Source organism: Monopterus albus, unplaced genomic scaffold (genome assembly GCF_001952655.1).
Source record: "Monopterus albus unplaced genomic scaffold, M_albus_1.0 scaffold52.1, whole genome shotgun sequence".
In the NCBI taxonomy this organism is placed as follows: domain Eukaryota; kingdom Metazoa; phylum Chordata; class Actinopteri; order Synbranchiformes; family Synbranchidae; genus Monopterus; species Monopterus albus.
This window is the reverse complement of record NW_018127932.1, coordinates 3,575,277-3,591,150: the sequence shown is the minus strand read 5'-3', so window position 1 is coordinate 3,591,150 and position 15,874 is coordinate 3,575,277. Positions and strand designations below refer to the sequence as shown.

At 40.7% G+C, this 15,874-nt stretch overlaps 2 protein-coding genes across 2 annotated transcripts in view; both read right to left on the bottom strand.

Moving 5' to 3' along the window:
• Window positions 1-9,237, bottom strand: part of wipf1b (WAS/WASL interacting protein family, member 1b) — a 15,485-nt gene extending 6,248 nt beyond the window's left edge. Inside the window, 2 exon segments of the mRNA XM_020601673.1 lie at window positions 3,643-3,750; window positions 9,079-9,237. The gene's annotated coding sequence lies outside the window, so the exon portion shown is untranslated.
• A 1,905-nt stretch (window positions 9,238-11,142) lies between these two features.
• ciao2b (cytosolic iron-sulfur assembly component 2B) lies at window positions 11,143-13,868 on the bottom strand. Its single transcript, XM_020601786.1, has 5 exons — window positions 13,586-13,868; window positions 12,904-12,983; window positions 12,497-12,622; window positions 12,286-12,331; window positions 11,143-11,769 (listed from the first exon to the last, which is right to left on the bottom strand). The coding sequence occupies exons 1-5, from the start codon at window positions 13,710-13,712 to the stop codon at window positions 11,669-11,671; spliced, it is 480 nt and encodes a 159-aa protein (XP_020457442.1). The 5' UTR covers window positions 13,713-13,868; the 3' UTR covers window positions 11,143-11,668.
• Window positions 13,869-15,874: the final 2,006 nt, after the last annotated feature.

Here is a 15,874-nt window from a genome sequence, read left to right as displayed (position 1 = left end):
TCATCAACGACGGACCCCAGGAAGAGTAACTGAACAGCATGTGCTAAGGTTTCATCTCACAGACAGCGGTGCAGCAGTAGCTTTCTGATCAGACTGATTCTGGAATTATCATTACGTTATTTATCTTTCAATATGGCATTCGTTACAATATATGATTTTACACTGGGGCTGTTTAAAGGTGCAAAAAAAAATAATAGTAAAATAACTTTTTGGGGTCTCTTCTGTAGACTGTATACAGTTATTTATTTATACCAATAACACAAACTCAATTTTACAGACCAAGTCTCTAACAGTCTGCCAAATCAAATTACTGATAGAGTCAATTCCCCATCTATAGTGTACATCTTGTTAGAAACACAATAGCCAAATCTCTGAGTATACTGGATATTTAGGCGTTTTTCTATTGCCGTGTTAAACACAGCATTGAAAGCATCAAAGAAAAACACTAACACGGTGAAACTGTGACTACTCTAACTGGTAAAGACGCCATGCTTATTTTAAACCCAAAGGCATTGTCATTTGTGAAGATCTGATAACAAGAATTAACTGCACAATGATCATAGAGGTAAGGTCAGATAAAATGCCATAAAGCACAAAGCCAGTTAAACAAGAGGCGCAAGAAGGAACAAGTTTGATAAAAGTGCATATCTCACTAACACACATATCGCTTACACATTCGAATTCACATCAATACTCACACACTTTGGCCTCTCACTTCATTTTATGTTACACACTGTCAAATCATCCTCTAGGGGCCTCCGACTTCCTGTATGCTGCTGACAAACAGGAAGCCACCACGCGGTTCCAGCACCACAGCCATCCGGTCGCCAAGCTGATGATACCGCCATATCTCAGCTACGCATCATTTTGACAACATCCTACTTCCTCTCTCAACAGTGCATCACACCTACACTGAATTTGTTTATCACCTTTATTTCTCTTCCTTCCTTTTTTTGCTTTCTCTCATCATCGGTTTGCACTATGCTGACATTCATTCTCATCTCTCTGATCAGCATTCGCTTCACACTCTCTGCCAGTTTCACCCAGTAATCTTTCTTCATCAACTCATCTCACTTGTTCCAGCATGGTTTACCACCATCAGTGTTTCACAGTAACAACTGACATTGAGATTTTGTCTCTGTCACAGCATGCTGCTGGTGTCACTGGGGTACTCTGAAGTTTATGGTAAATGGACTTATACTTGTATAGTGCTTTTCTACAAACTTTGCAAACTCAAAGAGCTTTTACACTATTTTGGCAATTCACACACACACACACACACACACACACACAACACACACACACACAACACACACACAACACATGGGATGGCCACCAGCATGAGCAACTTAGGGTTCAGTGTCTGGAGAAGCAGAAACTTGAACTGCCAACCCTCTGGTTAAAAGATGACTTGCGTTACTACATACATTTCTATTGGACCTCGGCCATGACTGAACCCTCTGTGGCAGACAAACGTGGATTCATTTCCTGTAGCAGTGATGAAATTACACTGACACAACTGCAGATGTGAAGTCAGCAGATGAAATTAGGCAGGAAGTCAGAGGCAGTGAGACTGAGATCCTTATGAGTTGCACAGGAAGGGGACTAACGAAAATTTGGAGAATATACCTTAAAATACACAAATGTAATAACTGGAAGCAAGGAAACCGAATCAGTTGGTGAAAGATCTGGGGACGACACCGAAGTAGCTCTGAGTCAATGCAGAATGACATCAACTTCCGCCATAGGAAACAGGCCTGTGTTTTGAAATTTAAAATGCACCAGCTCCCCACCCCATCTCCATCTAATACTGGCACACACACACAGGCTAACATTAGCAAAGCATTCACAATGGCTCCTTTGACAGGCAGAGAGAGACAGGGATATGAGGGATTCCAGGGTGTGCATCCTTTGGAGACAGTCAAGACACAGGCACTGAATATAGCTCACATATGGTTCAGTTTAGAAATGGCCATAAAAAGGCTTTTTCATCCTGCCACTGAACCTCCTGTGCTTCACAGCCTCATTACTGTGCATGCATGCACAAACACATACAGTTTAAATTTATAATCACAATACATGATTGTGATTTTTTTTTCACCCTGATGTCTAAAGCTCACATGAAAAAATTCAGAAAAATATATTCTGATGCTTAACAACTTAAACACATGGCTGGTATGTTACATACTCTGCTCCCTTTGAAGGCTTTCCAAAGGGACGTATCACTATTGTGGTAAACTGTTAAATTAAAAGCCACCCATATGCCCATATCATATAGTATAGGTGAAATACTCCCTTTTTGACCAAAATCATATTTTACTTTGGCTTCAGCTTCTGCAGTGTGCATTGACTGGTGGCTAAAAAGCCTGCTTTTGCTAAAGATTGTCTAAACCAGGTTAAAGAACTTCTGGAAATGTGCAAATACTGGTATAAAAGATGCATAGTGTATAGTGCTGCTGGTTAGAAAAAAAGATCAAAACCTGAGCCGATTTGCAACGTGAGCTCCACAAAAAGGTCATTTCAGACATTCTGAGTGCAGCCCAGGATAGTAATAAATGTGTCAGCTGTGCAGGAACAGTGCTGAGTGGCTAAGCTAACATCCTGTGGTGTGTTCAAATGCACTTGCTGACACACAAAGCAGCTGTATCTGGCAACAGATGTGGTTCCATTACTGTTGTTTTAGACTGGGACTCAGCTGGGTAATTTTAGCTCTTAAACATTCTTCAAATAAAGAATTAAATGCTGAATCATGTAATGATGGAAACATTTACAGATGAATATCTCCAGATAGATCCTTGTATATTTGTCTTATTAAATGAGGGGTTTCTGTGTGCCCGTGTTTCCGCTCCAAATATGTGTGCTGTCTAACCAGATGGACTCTGACTGTGAGCCCACTAGAAGAGGTTCCTACACACATGCATTATAGAGATGCTTCTAAAAGTTATCAAAACTCCAGGCCTGGCAGATCAAATCCCTGAACAAAACACTAACCTTTCCTGTATTTATTTCTGATTTTCCTCAGTAGCATAAGCCATTCCCTATAAATAACTACATACCATCTCCTTCACTCTGTGGTTCACTCCTTTACACAGTACATACATCAACAGTCTATAAAAAGCATCATACGTACAATAAAGCACCATCTAGTCTGTGTTTCTGCTATCACAATCAATACTGATGAGAAAATGATAGCTGAATTTTGATTTGGAACTAAATACACAGTTTTCTCCACAGTGCTACTGTTCAGTTAGCTGACCTTGACCTCTGACCTTCCTGTGGGAGTTGGATAGGTATCATGTTACTGTGACCTTACTTTACATGTAGCTTGACAGAAACATTCACAAGATGTGTAAAAGCAAGAAAACATCTGCTCCATAATAAAAAGTAGATATGCTTGAAGGGGAAAAGCAATTTTCTCATTACTCAGTTCACAGAGTCCCTCGAGCACTTAACGCTATTGGTCTCACTAAGTCCCATAGTTAAAAACAGGTGAGTGAGCCTTTTAAAATACTGACTGCATTTGCAACCAAGAGTCCTCTAATAAACTGCAGCAATACACAGTCTCTTTAAGAGATAGTGTCTTCAAAAGCTTATGTTACTTTTACAACTTGAAAATCTGACAAGAAGAAAAACAACACTTACTCAATCTGTGTCCATAGAAGAATCAGCAATATGTTCAGAAGACAGTAGAAGAAGCACCTTAGTTCATTCCTCAGAAAAATGCAAAATGTGAACAACAGCCACATACAGCTGAAAACAGAAAAAAGCAGAAGATTATTAGCATTTAAAAATCTTTACAAAAACATTCTGCATCAAGTAGAACTTCTTGATTCCTCTTCCTCAAAACTTGTGCATATCATATTCTGAGAAGTCGCACTTCAGCACACACACAAAGCATATATACAGCACATGCTACTTCCTCTTTTTCAGTTCCCCACCTGGGGGAGGGGGTGCTGGGTTTCCCATTGGGGCTTTACATTAAAATAAAGTCTGCAACAATGTTCTACAAGTTGCGGAAATATAAGTCACCCAGTCCAGCTAAATATAAAAGTAGAATGCATTCATTAAAGACTGTTTCATATATAAATAATAAATGTAATATTGAATAACTGTACTAAAAAGGATTAATCGCTGTATTTGTTGCATCACAGGAGCACAATGGGAAATGCACCATCTACTACTCAACAGTCAGTGATGCCAGAGTTCGTGTTGATACACAATGTGCACCACACATGATGTCAGAGCGATGACCGGAGAGAAGGAAAAACCCACGATGTCCAAAGAACGAAACATCAGAGCAGAAGGATGATTGTTCACACTCACTGAACAATCACACTCTCACCAAATTATCAAGCCAGACAGTAACTGATTGTAATCGCACTGTGCGTGAATACATGCAGACTGATGACCAAAATGGAGAAGTAAAAACAGCCAGCAAGAAGTAACACCAGATACTGAAGGAGAAGAAGGGACAAGACTGACACAACATGAGGGGCCACGAGGAAATCAGAAATTACAGGAGGCAAATGCTGTGGTTTCTTTTATCTCCATACATTTCTCCCATTGTTGATTCCAATTTTCTGCTGTCGCTGCATAAGAAGCCTTTCACACATCTTATGTATGAAGACAAACAAACATTAAAGCAAAGCCTTTTCCTTTGTTTAATTCATAAAACTGACAGAAAGCAAAATGATCCCAGCCCTTAGCGCTGCTGGACAAACAGGTTAGCATAGCTCCACAGCAGTCACTTCCTGTGCTCTCAGTGGCACACTTCCTGCCTCGCAACACAGTCAGCGGCACTCTGCCCACCCACCACTGGCTACACTTTAGCAGTCTCCCTCTTGCCTCTGCTTTCCAGGCAGCTGCAGCACCACTGACACCTTGGCTTTCTCCTTTGTGCTCAGCTGGTTTTCTTTACCAGGCCACACTGACGGGGAAAATGGGACCTGAACTAGAACTTCAGTTAACCATGAAAAAGCCAGTGTGCCCCACAGAGGCCACTGAAATCAGAAAAAAAAAACCTGTTAAATCACTTAGCTGTTACACAGAACGAATGTGCAACAGGAACTTGATGACTCCATATACAACGAATCTTTGTCACTGCAGGTACTGGAACTAACACAGATGACTGAGAATGAAACCAACATCCAAAACCCCAACTCAAGTCCACATCCCCCTGTAAAGGTTACAGGGGTCACCAACAATTACTTCCTAAAGTGCCTGTAAGAGTTTGTCCTACTTGCTGAACTGTAATTTATTGTTGTTGGTGTTGGTGTGTGCCATCATGATGTTTGACACATCTTCCCCTGACCACGTTAAAGCATGTTGCAGTATTTTGTGGATGCAGCATCAGCAATTCAGGCTGCAACTACAGGGAAACTCAAAAACAATATAAGGAACACCAGTGAGTAATATTTAGCTAATAGTTCCGCTATAGCTTCATATTATAAATGACAGATATGATCTAACAGAGTGTCCACAAACACAAGCCATGTAAAGGCTCACATTTTACTTGTGCTACACGCCTGTAAGCTCAACTGGTGCAGTTTCCTGTATTTTATGCATGTAACCACAGTAACTATAACTGGGGCTCTGAGCACTTGACAGACACGGGTGACCAGCAGCTCAGCCCGAACACATCCTGTGTGGACACATGAGCTGCTGTTCTGCTCTGCCTTCTGTGCCGACACAGTGCGACTCGCCACCAGAAGGTATGTAAGTGCATTTCCACAAAATGTCAAATTACAGCTTTAACAACACTGATGTCACAAATGATATGTTCATGACAACAAAAGGGAATCTGTAGAAGTGCCAAGAGGCCAGACGGTTGCTGCCCAAACTGCTCATGCATCAGTTGCAAACACTGAATCATCACACATCATGAACGGGGGAAAATGATCAGACACCATGACAACATAAAATACAGCGAAGCGAATCAACAGCACAAACAATTTCAACAAAAAAGCTTCACCACTGGTGCTTCAGGTCTGTTGTGTTGTACTGTGCGTCTGTAATGTCACACACCTCCTCAGTAACATATAACCACTGCACTCAGGCTTCCTGATTTTTCCATTTTCAGCCCCATCAAAGCTATAGCCCAAATCTCAATATATCCACTTTGTTGCCCACTGACATCAACACCAGCCCTGCAGAAGCACCATGTCTCAACCGACTCATGTCCACAACATAGGGGCAAACACAGTCTATAGGATTAATTAGCGTAAACAAAGGAGAACGAAAAGAGCAGAGAAGAGAACTAATCCTGTATGCCACAGTCACATGAACATTAGTGGCACTCGCCTGCAGGCTGCTCAGTCACTTTGGACGCTTTGTGATCACACATCTCACCACATATGACTCATACACTGAAGGCCAAGCAGAGAATGGACTGAAAACAAATTCTAAGATAGAAAACGTTCCATTCAAATTCCAAGACACTATAATCTGACTGATCTAATACTGGAGAATTTCCTCCAGCTGCACTTGAAGCCTGATAATTCATTAGACCATATTCTTGATACTTGCTCTCTGCTTTATTGAGACAGCACAATATAAATGACAAGTCACTGGTTATCACACTGGGCAAAATATACAGTACTGTCTGAACAGGTTGCCGTTACTGGGCTAACACACACAGACACACAACTTTGGACTGGAGGAAGACACTGGACACTGAGCCACTGCACTGCCCTGATAATATATTACATGGTTTAATGTGGTGGTGGTACAGTGAGCAAAACTGAGCAACAGGCACCTCTATGCTGCTTTTAGATCTTGTTGCTAAAATGAAAATCTAACCAAGTATTTTCACCACTCAGGAATTTCCTGACTATATAAATAATGACTGTGGCACACATGAGGCACATGGTCTTGAGTTTCGGTGTTGGACAGACAGATGCCATCAATGCAATCACAAGCTGTACACAGGATACAGAACTGTGCACACAGAGAGAACACAATATTGCATTATGTTTCTACTGCGACCCACACACGCTGAACAAATGTGCATGACTGCAAAACAAGAGCTGTACCAGTCACAGTTCTTCTCTGTTCATCTTTGAAAGCAAAGTAGGAAGTGATAAGAGGCTCTTCTGAACTTCTCTGAATTCATTTCAAGAGTCAGTACAAGATAAATTTGTATAAGTGAAAGAGCAGGGAGACATGGAGGAGATTCACTCAGCCCCTCACTTCCTGACCAGAGCTGGTCCATCCCACTGCACTCCCGAGGAATGCTGAGAACTCAGAGCCACAACGAGCTAGAACGAGTTCTGTGACAAAGCGCATGAATGAGAACACAACCAGAGGCAACATGAGCACAAAAACAAGGCTCCTCTCTGCTGTGTTACGACCAAAACCTAGATACATCTTCAGCTTTGAAGAAACCGCAACATAAACTGGTCCAAGAATAACTGAGCAGCCTGTGAGCAGCGCTGAGTGACAGCATACAGTCAGTTAGTGACGTCTGTGCAAGAGCTAGCTCGGTTCAAAATGGTTCAAAATATGAAGAAAGGCATGTGAACTACAAGGCCAAGAGAGAAACAACATCATTTTAAAATGATTCATCTTTTTAATCACAGAACCAAATCTGCATGTTTGACACTGATGCACAAACTAAGTGACTCCCAGGCGATGTCAGTATAGTCACTGTGGCCTGCTTCAAAGGACAAAGTCAACTTTTCTGAAATGAGATTTTTGGAGACATTGGTGGTTGTTATTGGCCTTTTACCTCGGTGAACGGATTCATCAATCTGCATCAGTAATTTGGGAGAAGAGACAGATTTATTACATGAACAAACCTAAAGTGGCATGGGGGTGTACAGCAGGACTCACTGACTCCCCTTGGAGTGCATGTGCTTACTGTACTATCAGAGACAAGACCCAACAACATATCGTAGCACACACACACACACACACACACACTACACTTACACATGCAGTAAGCAGTGTGATACTGAGTGTATTTCTACATGATTCAAGTTGGCCTTCAAAATAAAGTGCTGCCTAGTGGCGTCTCCCACACAATAATGAATACACACATTAGATCAAACTATACAATAAAGCAATATGTACAGTGAAAGTGTGTGTAATCATATATGATCACACAAATCAAAGCATGTTGCAATCAAAACTAACAACGTTAGTTATCAGTTTTTGTTAACATGTTGCGTTTACTCAGCCTGTTTCATGGCTGTATCTCACATGGACCCAGTCAGAAAAAAGAGAAGTACTCAAAACAACCAAGAGATGAACATGAAAGGCAGCTAAGGAAACTCTGTCAGCCGATTCCCTTCAAACCACTGACATTAAATGAAGCATCCAGTGAGTTAAGAAGGCGACTGGACAGGCTCTGAGCTGTTTCACTGTTCTGTTGCTCTTCAGATTGGTGTCATATCGACATGTGTTTACACTGCATTCCTCCATTCAAAGCAAGCTCCTCTCTGTAAACTGTTTACACAGCCTGGCTCTGCCTGTGTGTCTATGTAAGTGCATGGGGAGTGAATGCTTCTGTCAAACAGGTTGTCAACACACAAATTCCTTTTCTTGGCTGTCTGACGTCCTGCCAGGTAATGATGTGGATGTAGGAGTAGCTGAGGTCGAGAGAGCATTTCTGTGCATCCACCAGTGGCCCTGCTCTCTAGACATGCTCTGAAAATAAAACCCAGATACGCAACAACAGACGCAGACCATTCCTTTCTCTCTTTGCATTTACACATGCCTTATTGACTACAGCGAGCTACGTCCTCACACAACACTAGTCCGTGAAAACACAGTAAGTTTTAAAAGAAAAACTGCTGATACAAAGGTCGCATTCACCGTCATTTGTGGCTGAAAGAAATGACAGACCCTGACCTGCTGCCAGAGCCCTGTACCAGTGCTGAAGACGCCTGTAGACGACTTAATGCTTCCCAGCAGCTCGTCTCAATCCATCCACCACCGCTGCTGGAATCATTCCCAGCTTCTTTCTGATTGTAAACCGAACTCGAATCTCACGGTTTCCGCTCCACTTCAGTTGTTTTCCAACCAAGCACACAGTCACAACAGTTAGACCAAAGTTAGGGTAATGTCTGCTAGACCTACCTCTATAGGTTTGAAGTGCTGTGCACGGATAATAAGCTTCCATCGACCGTCAATACACTGTGGCTTGTGTAAAGACGACTGAAGTCTGCAGAAGAGCGACTGCAGCCAGGCAGGCCAGCTAAACTGGCCTCGGCCAGAGCCTTACAGCCACTGGGTTGAGCCAAGCCGGATCATGTGAGGAGGAGGAGGAGGAGGAGGAGGAGGAGGTTTCAAACTGATTCCATAGGGACTACATTGAACTGAGACCTTTCAGAATACAAGGCCCAGTTGAAAAACATTTTTCATACAGTATAATTAATAGGCAGTTCAAAAGTAGCCAACTTTGGTGGGTGTGGCTCACTTCATAGAAATATAGTAACAAATTGTTATAAAATTTGTCTGGGAAAATAGCTAACTAAAATCTACCTTAGCCAACATTGTGTCCCTACCAAAGCCTCTTTAGACCCTTGTTGTAGGCAGCTAATGGTAATGCTATATCTCAACTTCAATTAAAAAACAAGGCATAACTGGTAATTGGACCGGGCAAATGGTTTCACACATCCTTGCCGAACCAACACTGTCATCTAACACAAGACCTGAAACAACTCAACTGGGCCCCTGAGGTAACAAGTGTCCTCAGTTTGTGGCTGCTTCCCAAACTGGTCCAGCTCTGTACTAATTGTGTACTAATTGTAAACAACACGTTTATTGCAAGCCCTGTGCACACAAGTAACCTATATTTTGTGTTTGTTAAGTGAAATTTCTAAGAGTACACCCTGCTGACCCGGGCCTCTGGCTCATTTGGTTGACTTCACTCTGTGTATGCATGGCTCTGGCTTAGGCTAATGCAGCTGTGCCGGCTGGGTCTCCCATCCGGGGTTTTAGCAGTGATGCAATGTTTCCAGATGTGGAAAACAGGAAAATATCTGTATTAGTTTAGGTCGAGGAACAATAATTATTCCCACAAAATGTGTCTGTAATATTAATGCAGATACTTAATGATGTATACATGGCACTAATTAACGTTTATATTGTTATTCACCAATATTTTGGAAAAGTCTGTTGAATTGTTTTTATGTCATTCTACATTGTTAATTAGAGCATAAAACAATATAATTTAAATGTGTCACAGATGAACTTAATTTTGACCAAGGTAGCACCATTTAACACATGTAAACAGTGGGATTGCATAATCACATTTTCTAGCTTTTGTACTTCTTCAGTGGGCTACAGGTTGCATAATTTGGTGTTTATTGTGAGCTTTTAATACACTGTGTGTGTTTTTTTTAATGACATTAGGTTGCTTTCATTTTACAGACACTTTTTCCCAAAGTGACTTACAGCAAGTGAAGAGCTAGGTGTCTACATTTCTATCAAAATGTCTATTTGTAGTGTTCTTCCACTGTTAGGGTCTGAAACCATCTGAGCAGACAGTACAAAAACGTGTGACATTTTACACAGAGCAAGCTGACATGTATATTATATATATACTGTATATCACATTTGTCAGAAAATATTTGTGGAAGCATTAGTTTCATCATTACGTGAGATCCTGGTGAGCTTTCCTGGTTGATTAAGATTTAAAGGAAAGAGCAGCTGTTTAGTTGCACAGTGAGGTGAGAGTGGGTGGACATGCATGTTGGATGGCTCTGTGCTGTGGTTTGTTCTCCCAGATTATCTCAAATCTGAAGGACAGAAACTTGATGTTATGAGCCTCCACAGGCGAATTTCCATGGACAGGACAAGGGCGCCTCCTGGTGGAGTAATATGATCATTGCATACAGGGACGTGGTTCTCTGACGGTGATTACTGCACGTTGAATGACACTATTGACTAGATGGACAGCCTTAACAGCACATCATAAAAATGTGTTACTGTGGCGTTGAAAGGTGCAACTCCTTTGTCAGGAATCATTTAGAGGGACAAAATGTTACTGCTACACATTATCACCTCAATTTAGAATCTTTTCAAAGCTGCCATAAAGTAGATGGTATTTCTAATGGTGTCAACAAGACCACTGATTTTCTTTATCTAATGATAACCTTCATGTCTTTAATGATAGTCTGAAAAAACAAACATTCATTATTTCATTTTCATTAGTGGTGTGTACAGTTTTATTACAATTTCAAAAGCATTACAAGTATATACAGGAAGTGACTGTTGCTGCTGACTGGATGAGGAGTCCGAATATTCTAATAATGCTTAATTGCATGTTACAACACAAAGTTCATAACATAAAATAAAAATAACAGTGTATGGAAAACATAATGGGCAGAGTTTCTCAAATTCCCTGATAATAAACTGGCTTCTCTGCCTTGTCCAAAATAACAGTTTATATTATTATCCTTAGGTGGACACAGTCAACATCTCAATTTCACTCTCCCTTCCTCCTGGAAACACTGGGGCTTTGTTAATCTGTATGATCCTGATTTTGTTTTGCTGCATTTCTGTCCAGCAGCTGCAGCCATTCATAAGAGGACAGGGGATGGGAGGACAGGAATCTTTGCAGACACATCTCAGTTGTCAAAGAAACAGCCAAACATGGCTCTACAGAGAGTTTTTCTGAGATAAACAGTGGCTGAAGTAGAAGACGACAACACTGACTGGCTGCTCAGATGCTCCTGGTGGACAGGCACTGGTTGACCACCTCCAGCAGAGAGGAGTTCTCGAGAGCTGCTGCCACTCTCTCTTTGTCTGCCAGCTGCTTGTTCACTGCACATATAACATAACATGACAACATAAATCACATATGAACAAATTCCTCACATTTAAAGGATAAGGCCAGTCATTTTCTGTATTAATAATAATTTGATCAATCTCCACAAAGAGATTAAAACTAACAATGATTTGCCTCTACTCATGGTTAATGTCTGTCACTGTCAGTCCTGGATTAGCTGATTTGTTTGTGCCATAGAGCTCCACTGTTGTTCCAAAAAGGATTAAAAACACATCAGTGAAAGACACCACTACACTGGGTGACACATTTTCCCCATTAGCAAACACCAGACCCGAGCGTGAGTAGCTAGCGGACTAGAAACAAAACTGAGAATTCACGCAAGATCTCACGTCCAGTGTTCTGTTATGAAGAATGTGTTTTAGTCTCTGTATGGAGGGAGACTGCTGGAAACACTATTAATATAGAAAACGACCAGCCTTATCCTTTAACAGTGAGCTCGTGGAAAACAAGATGTACATCATGTCTGCTGTCTCTGTGTGATATTTCTTTACCTGCTACCTCAGAGGTGTGAGTCCCAGGAGTGATGCAGACATCAATCTGAGTGAAAAACACACACAATGTATTTAGACTGAAAAACAAAATGCACAGGAATCCTGCATTGTACAGCATGTTGTTCATATTAACAACCAATCAATCAAAGGAGTTAAAATTCCTGTATATGTGTCAGCAGAGTGCCTGACATGGACAGACACATTCCCGTACTTTGAACCTGTCTGGTAGTGAACGTAGCAGCTTCACTTTGATTGACAGACCAATGAGTGTTGCCATGCTGCAGTGGGGGATGGTGGGTGTGAACTCCACACTCACAGTGCTCTCTGCATCATTAACCTGAGAAGAAGACACAGAAAAGAACGTATTTCTCCTTTGCTTGTTTACATTGAAGAATGTTTTGCAGAGAGATACATGTCTAAAGATCCAAAGCCTTCAAAAACTAAAAAGGCATCAACTAAATAATGTTCACTTTGTTGAAGAAGCCTTCCCTATAAATGTTAGTTTACATGTCTGATGTCATTTTTTAAAAGAAAATAATCTTTGCAAGTGCAGTTTGTACTGGGAAGTCAGGTCAGTGACGGACAGAATGAAACACACACACACACACACACACACACCTTGACTCTGACTTGCTCTACAACGTTGAGTTCCTCTAGAGACAGAGGATGCTCTGGGTCGTTGATGGATCTGATCAGATGTAGCTTGAGTTAAAGAACAGAGGACAACATAATAAAAACAGCTCATGTTCTGACTCTATGTGCTGCCCTGTACCAGTCAATGGGTTCTTCTTATTATTATGGCATCCCACCAGGAAGTTATCATGGGAGTCAGAAGTGCAAGGTGATGTCTTACTTCTTTTGTCCAAATCAAAACAAAAACCAAACGTGTTTTATTTGGTGCACATTGGGGGCCAATTCCTTGTATTTTATCATACTTGGCAATAAAGATTAGGATATATTTTAGCCTAATATGTCTGACTATTAGTTACACAGTAACAATACACTTCCAGGCAACACGCAATGCAACAGATATTCCTAAATTAAATCAAAATGCAATGTATATATTATACTATATACTATAGGGTACTGCTATCTCTACACTGTAACAGCTAATGTTATGAACCGGTTATCGGCATAACGCGATAACCGGAAAGCAAGTGAAAACAAATATGGCTTTTGTCCAGAGTATCAGTATCAGAGTATCAAATGTAGAAAATAAAAATACACACACGTAAATAAACAAGTATCTGTCAACCTATTAAAGGAACACGTTAACTACTTCACTTCAGAAATAGGATATCAAATATTTCTCTGTCGTCGATGGGGTCGTGGACGTCTTCGTCCTCTTCGGACGCCGTCAGTAGTCTCTCCCCCGACCGCTGGAATATCACAGGGTTTGCGTTTTCCAAGCGGGTTCCCCCAGACATTTTCAGACGATACTTTCGTTCACGTTAAACAGTAAATATCCTACTGTAAACAGTAAATAGCCTAATGTTCTAAACACACTGCACAAACAGAACCTTCCAAACACTTCCTGAAATAACGGAAAGCAACAGAGTCCAAAAGACCGAGAGAGCGAGAGAGAGTGAAAATGTTGTTAAAGGAACAGTTCACCTCAAAAGTTCCTCTAAACAGCTATGTAGCTATTAAATAATGTAGATATACAGAATAGCCTACTTGTCACACATATCCACTGGAGGTAGAAGAAATCTTAAATAAATAACTTATCTTGTACTCTGTGCCTACATTTAAAGCATACTTTATTTTGCCCTCCTAATCTTTATTTTAAAAAACCTCATTATGCTACTTATCTTTGTTTTCCAGTGCATTTTTAAAAATTTTTGGTTTTCCCATAACCTTTTTATACTTTGGGGTGAAATGTCCCTTTACCGTCTGGTTGTGACTCCCTCTTTGTCCAGCAGATGGCAGAAACCGCCCATTTTGTTTCTCAACAGTGACGCATTAAAGGTCTGTGTACTGTTGTCTACCCTGCAATATACTGACAAAGGGCAACGTTAGGTCCCCGAGACCAAACAATTTGTGGAAAATAACCAAAAATTGTGTCCACTTATACAATCAGAATGTTGTTTTTTAGCCTTTCTGCATGTAAACCAGTTTAAAAAAACTTTACAATAATGATAAATCAGTGAGGTTCCCTGTATCTGTGGAGACCGTATTTCAGTAGATTATTAATTGTGGTTTGATCTTGGGTTGTATTATGTATTAAAAACAAATTGTGTGCTTTTATTTTGACACTCTTCCTCTGCCTTATCACAATCTCATTTGTCACAGCTTCACTACTTCCATTACCAGCCTAGATTACACACACCTGTTTTCCATTTGATTTCCCTCACTTGGCCCTTTATCATCACCTCACACACTTCAGCTCTATACATATTTTTACTGATGGCTCTAAAAATCCAGAAAATTGCAAAACAAGATGTGCATTTTATGTTCCTGAACTGAAGGTAGAGAGCAAAAAGAGGATTACTCATCATGTCACAGTATATTCAGCCCAATTTGTAACTGCAGCTCAGGTGTTTTTATGTGCACCATTTAACTTTATCTAGTGTTTTTTTTTCTTTAGCTCAGATTAAAAACATCACTGCAGTACAGAACCATTTTTCATGTAGTGTTTTTATGGATGTGAATTCAGCTGTTCACTGTAGCTTTGTTGATACTCTGTGGTAGGTTCCCTCCCTGAATGAGTCCAACATTTGTCACTGCCCTATATGCACATACATTACTTGGTTCGGTTTAGAATGTGGTTTGTGTTACAGTAACCAAAAGCACAACATTTCACACCAAAATCAGGTCCTCATTTCCTGTGGGATAGTCCTGTGTTTTCTGACTCATCCATCTACCCCAACCTCTTGCTAGCACAAACTACAGTATGTACTGTAGTAAACTTATTCCTTTGTTTGTGTCGGAATCAGAATCAGCTTCGTTGGCCAGGTGTGTTGGACACATGAGGAATTTGGTTCAGGTACAGTGGCTCTCAGTGTCTATGTGCATGTCCTTCTATAAAGCAATGACTAGACAAGTAAAGAATATAAGGCTGAGAGAACAAAAAAGGAAAGAAAAAGAATGTGCAAACAAGAAAATGGAATGTGCATTAGGAAAATAAAAACAAAGTACTTATATAGAAATTATATACACACAGTTTAGATGCATTTTCCAGATCAATATATACAATGGTATATTTACAGGTATTGCCCTGAGGATTGTTGTTCTGCTAGCTATCATAATTACTGTCACTATTAGGTTGACTAAATATAACATATTACTGTTGTAATCACCTGTAATCACCTTTTACACAAACACAGTGTCTTTTCTTCAGAAGAGGGGCAGCAGAAACTGTAGTGAGGCAAGTGTAAGAGAGAGAGAGAGATGGGTGAAAACAGAAGGAAATGAAACAGGCTACTCGTTTAAGCATTTGTCATATCTCTTACCTGGCATTGTCATCACTCACTCTGCTCCTTACTGTGCTAAATGTCAAGAGAGATGATGACTGAGGAGTTCAGAAGTGGAGAAAGGAACTAAGTCTCCGTTCAAGCTTCTCTCTGAGGGCCTCTCAGTCTTCACTTTG

Bases quoted from the DNA above. Each gene is read 5' to 3' on its own strand.
- ciao2b (XM_020601786.1), bottom strand. From the start codon at position 13,712: ATGTCTGGGGGAACCCGCTTGGAAAACGCAAACCCTGTGATATTCCAG. The intron at 12,332-12,496 runs GTACGGGAATGT...TTTTTCACTCAG, and splicing joins CACTACCAGACAGGTTCAAA to ATTGATGTCTGCATCACTCC. The intron at 11,770-12,285 runs GTAAAGAAATAT...TTATATGTGCAG, and splicing joins TCACACCTCTGAGGTAGCAG to TGAACAAGCAGCTGGCAGAC.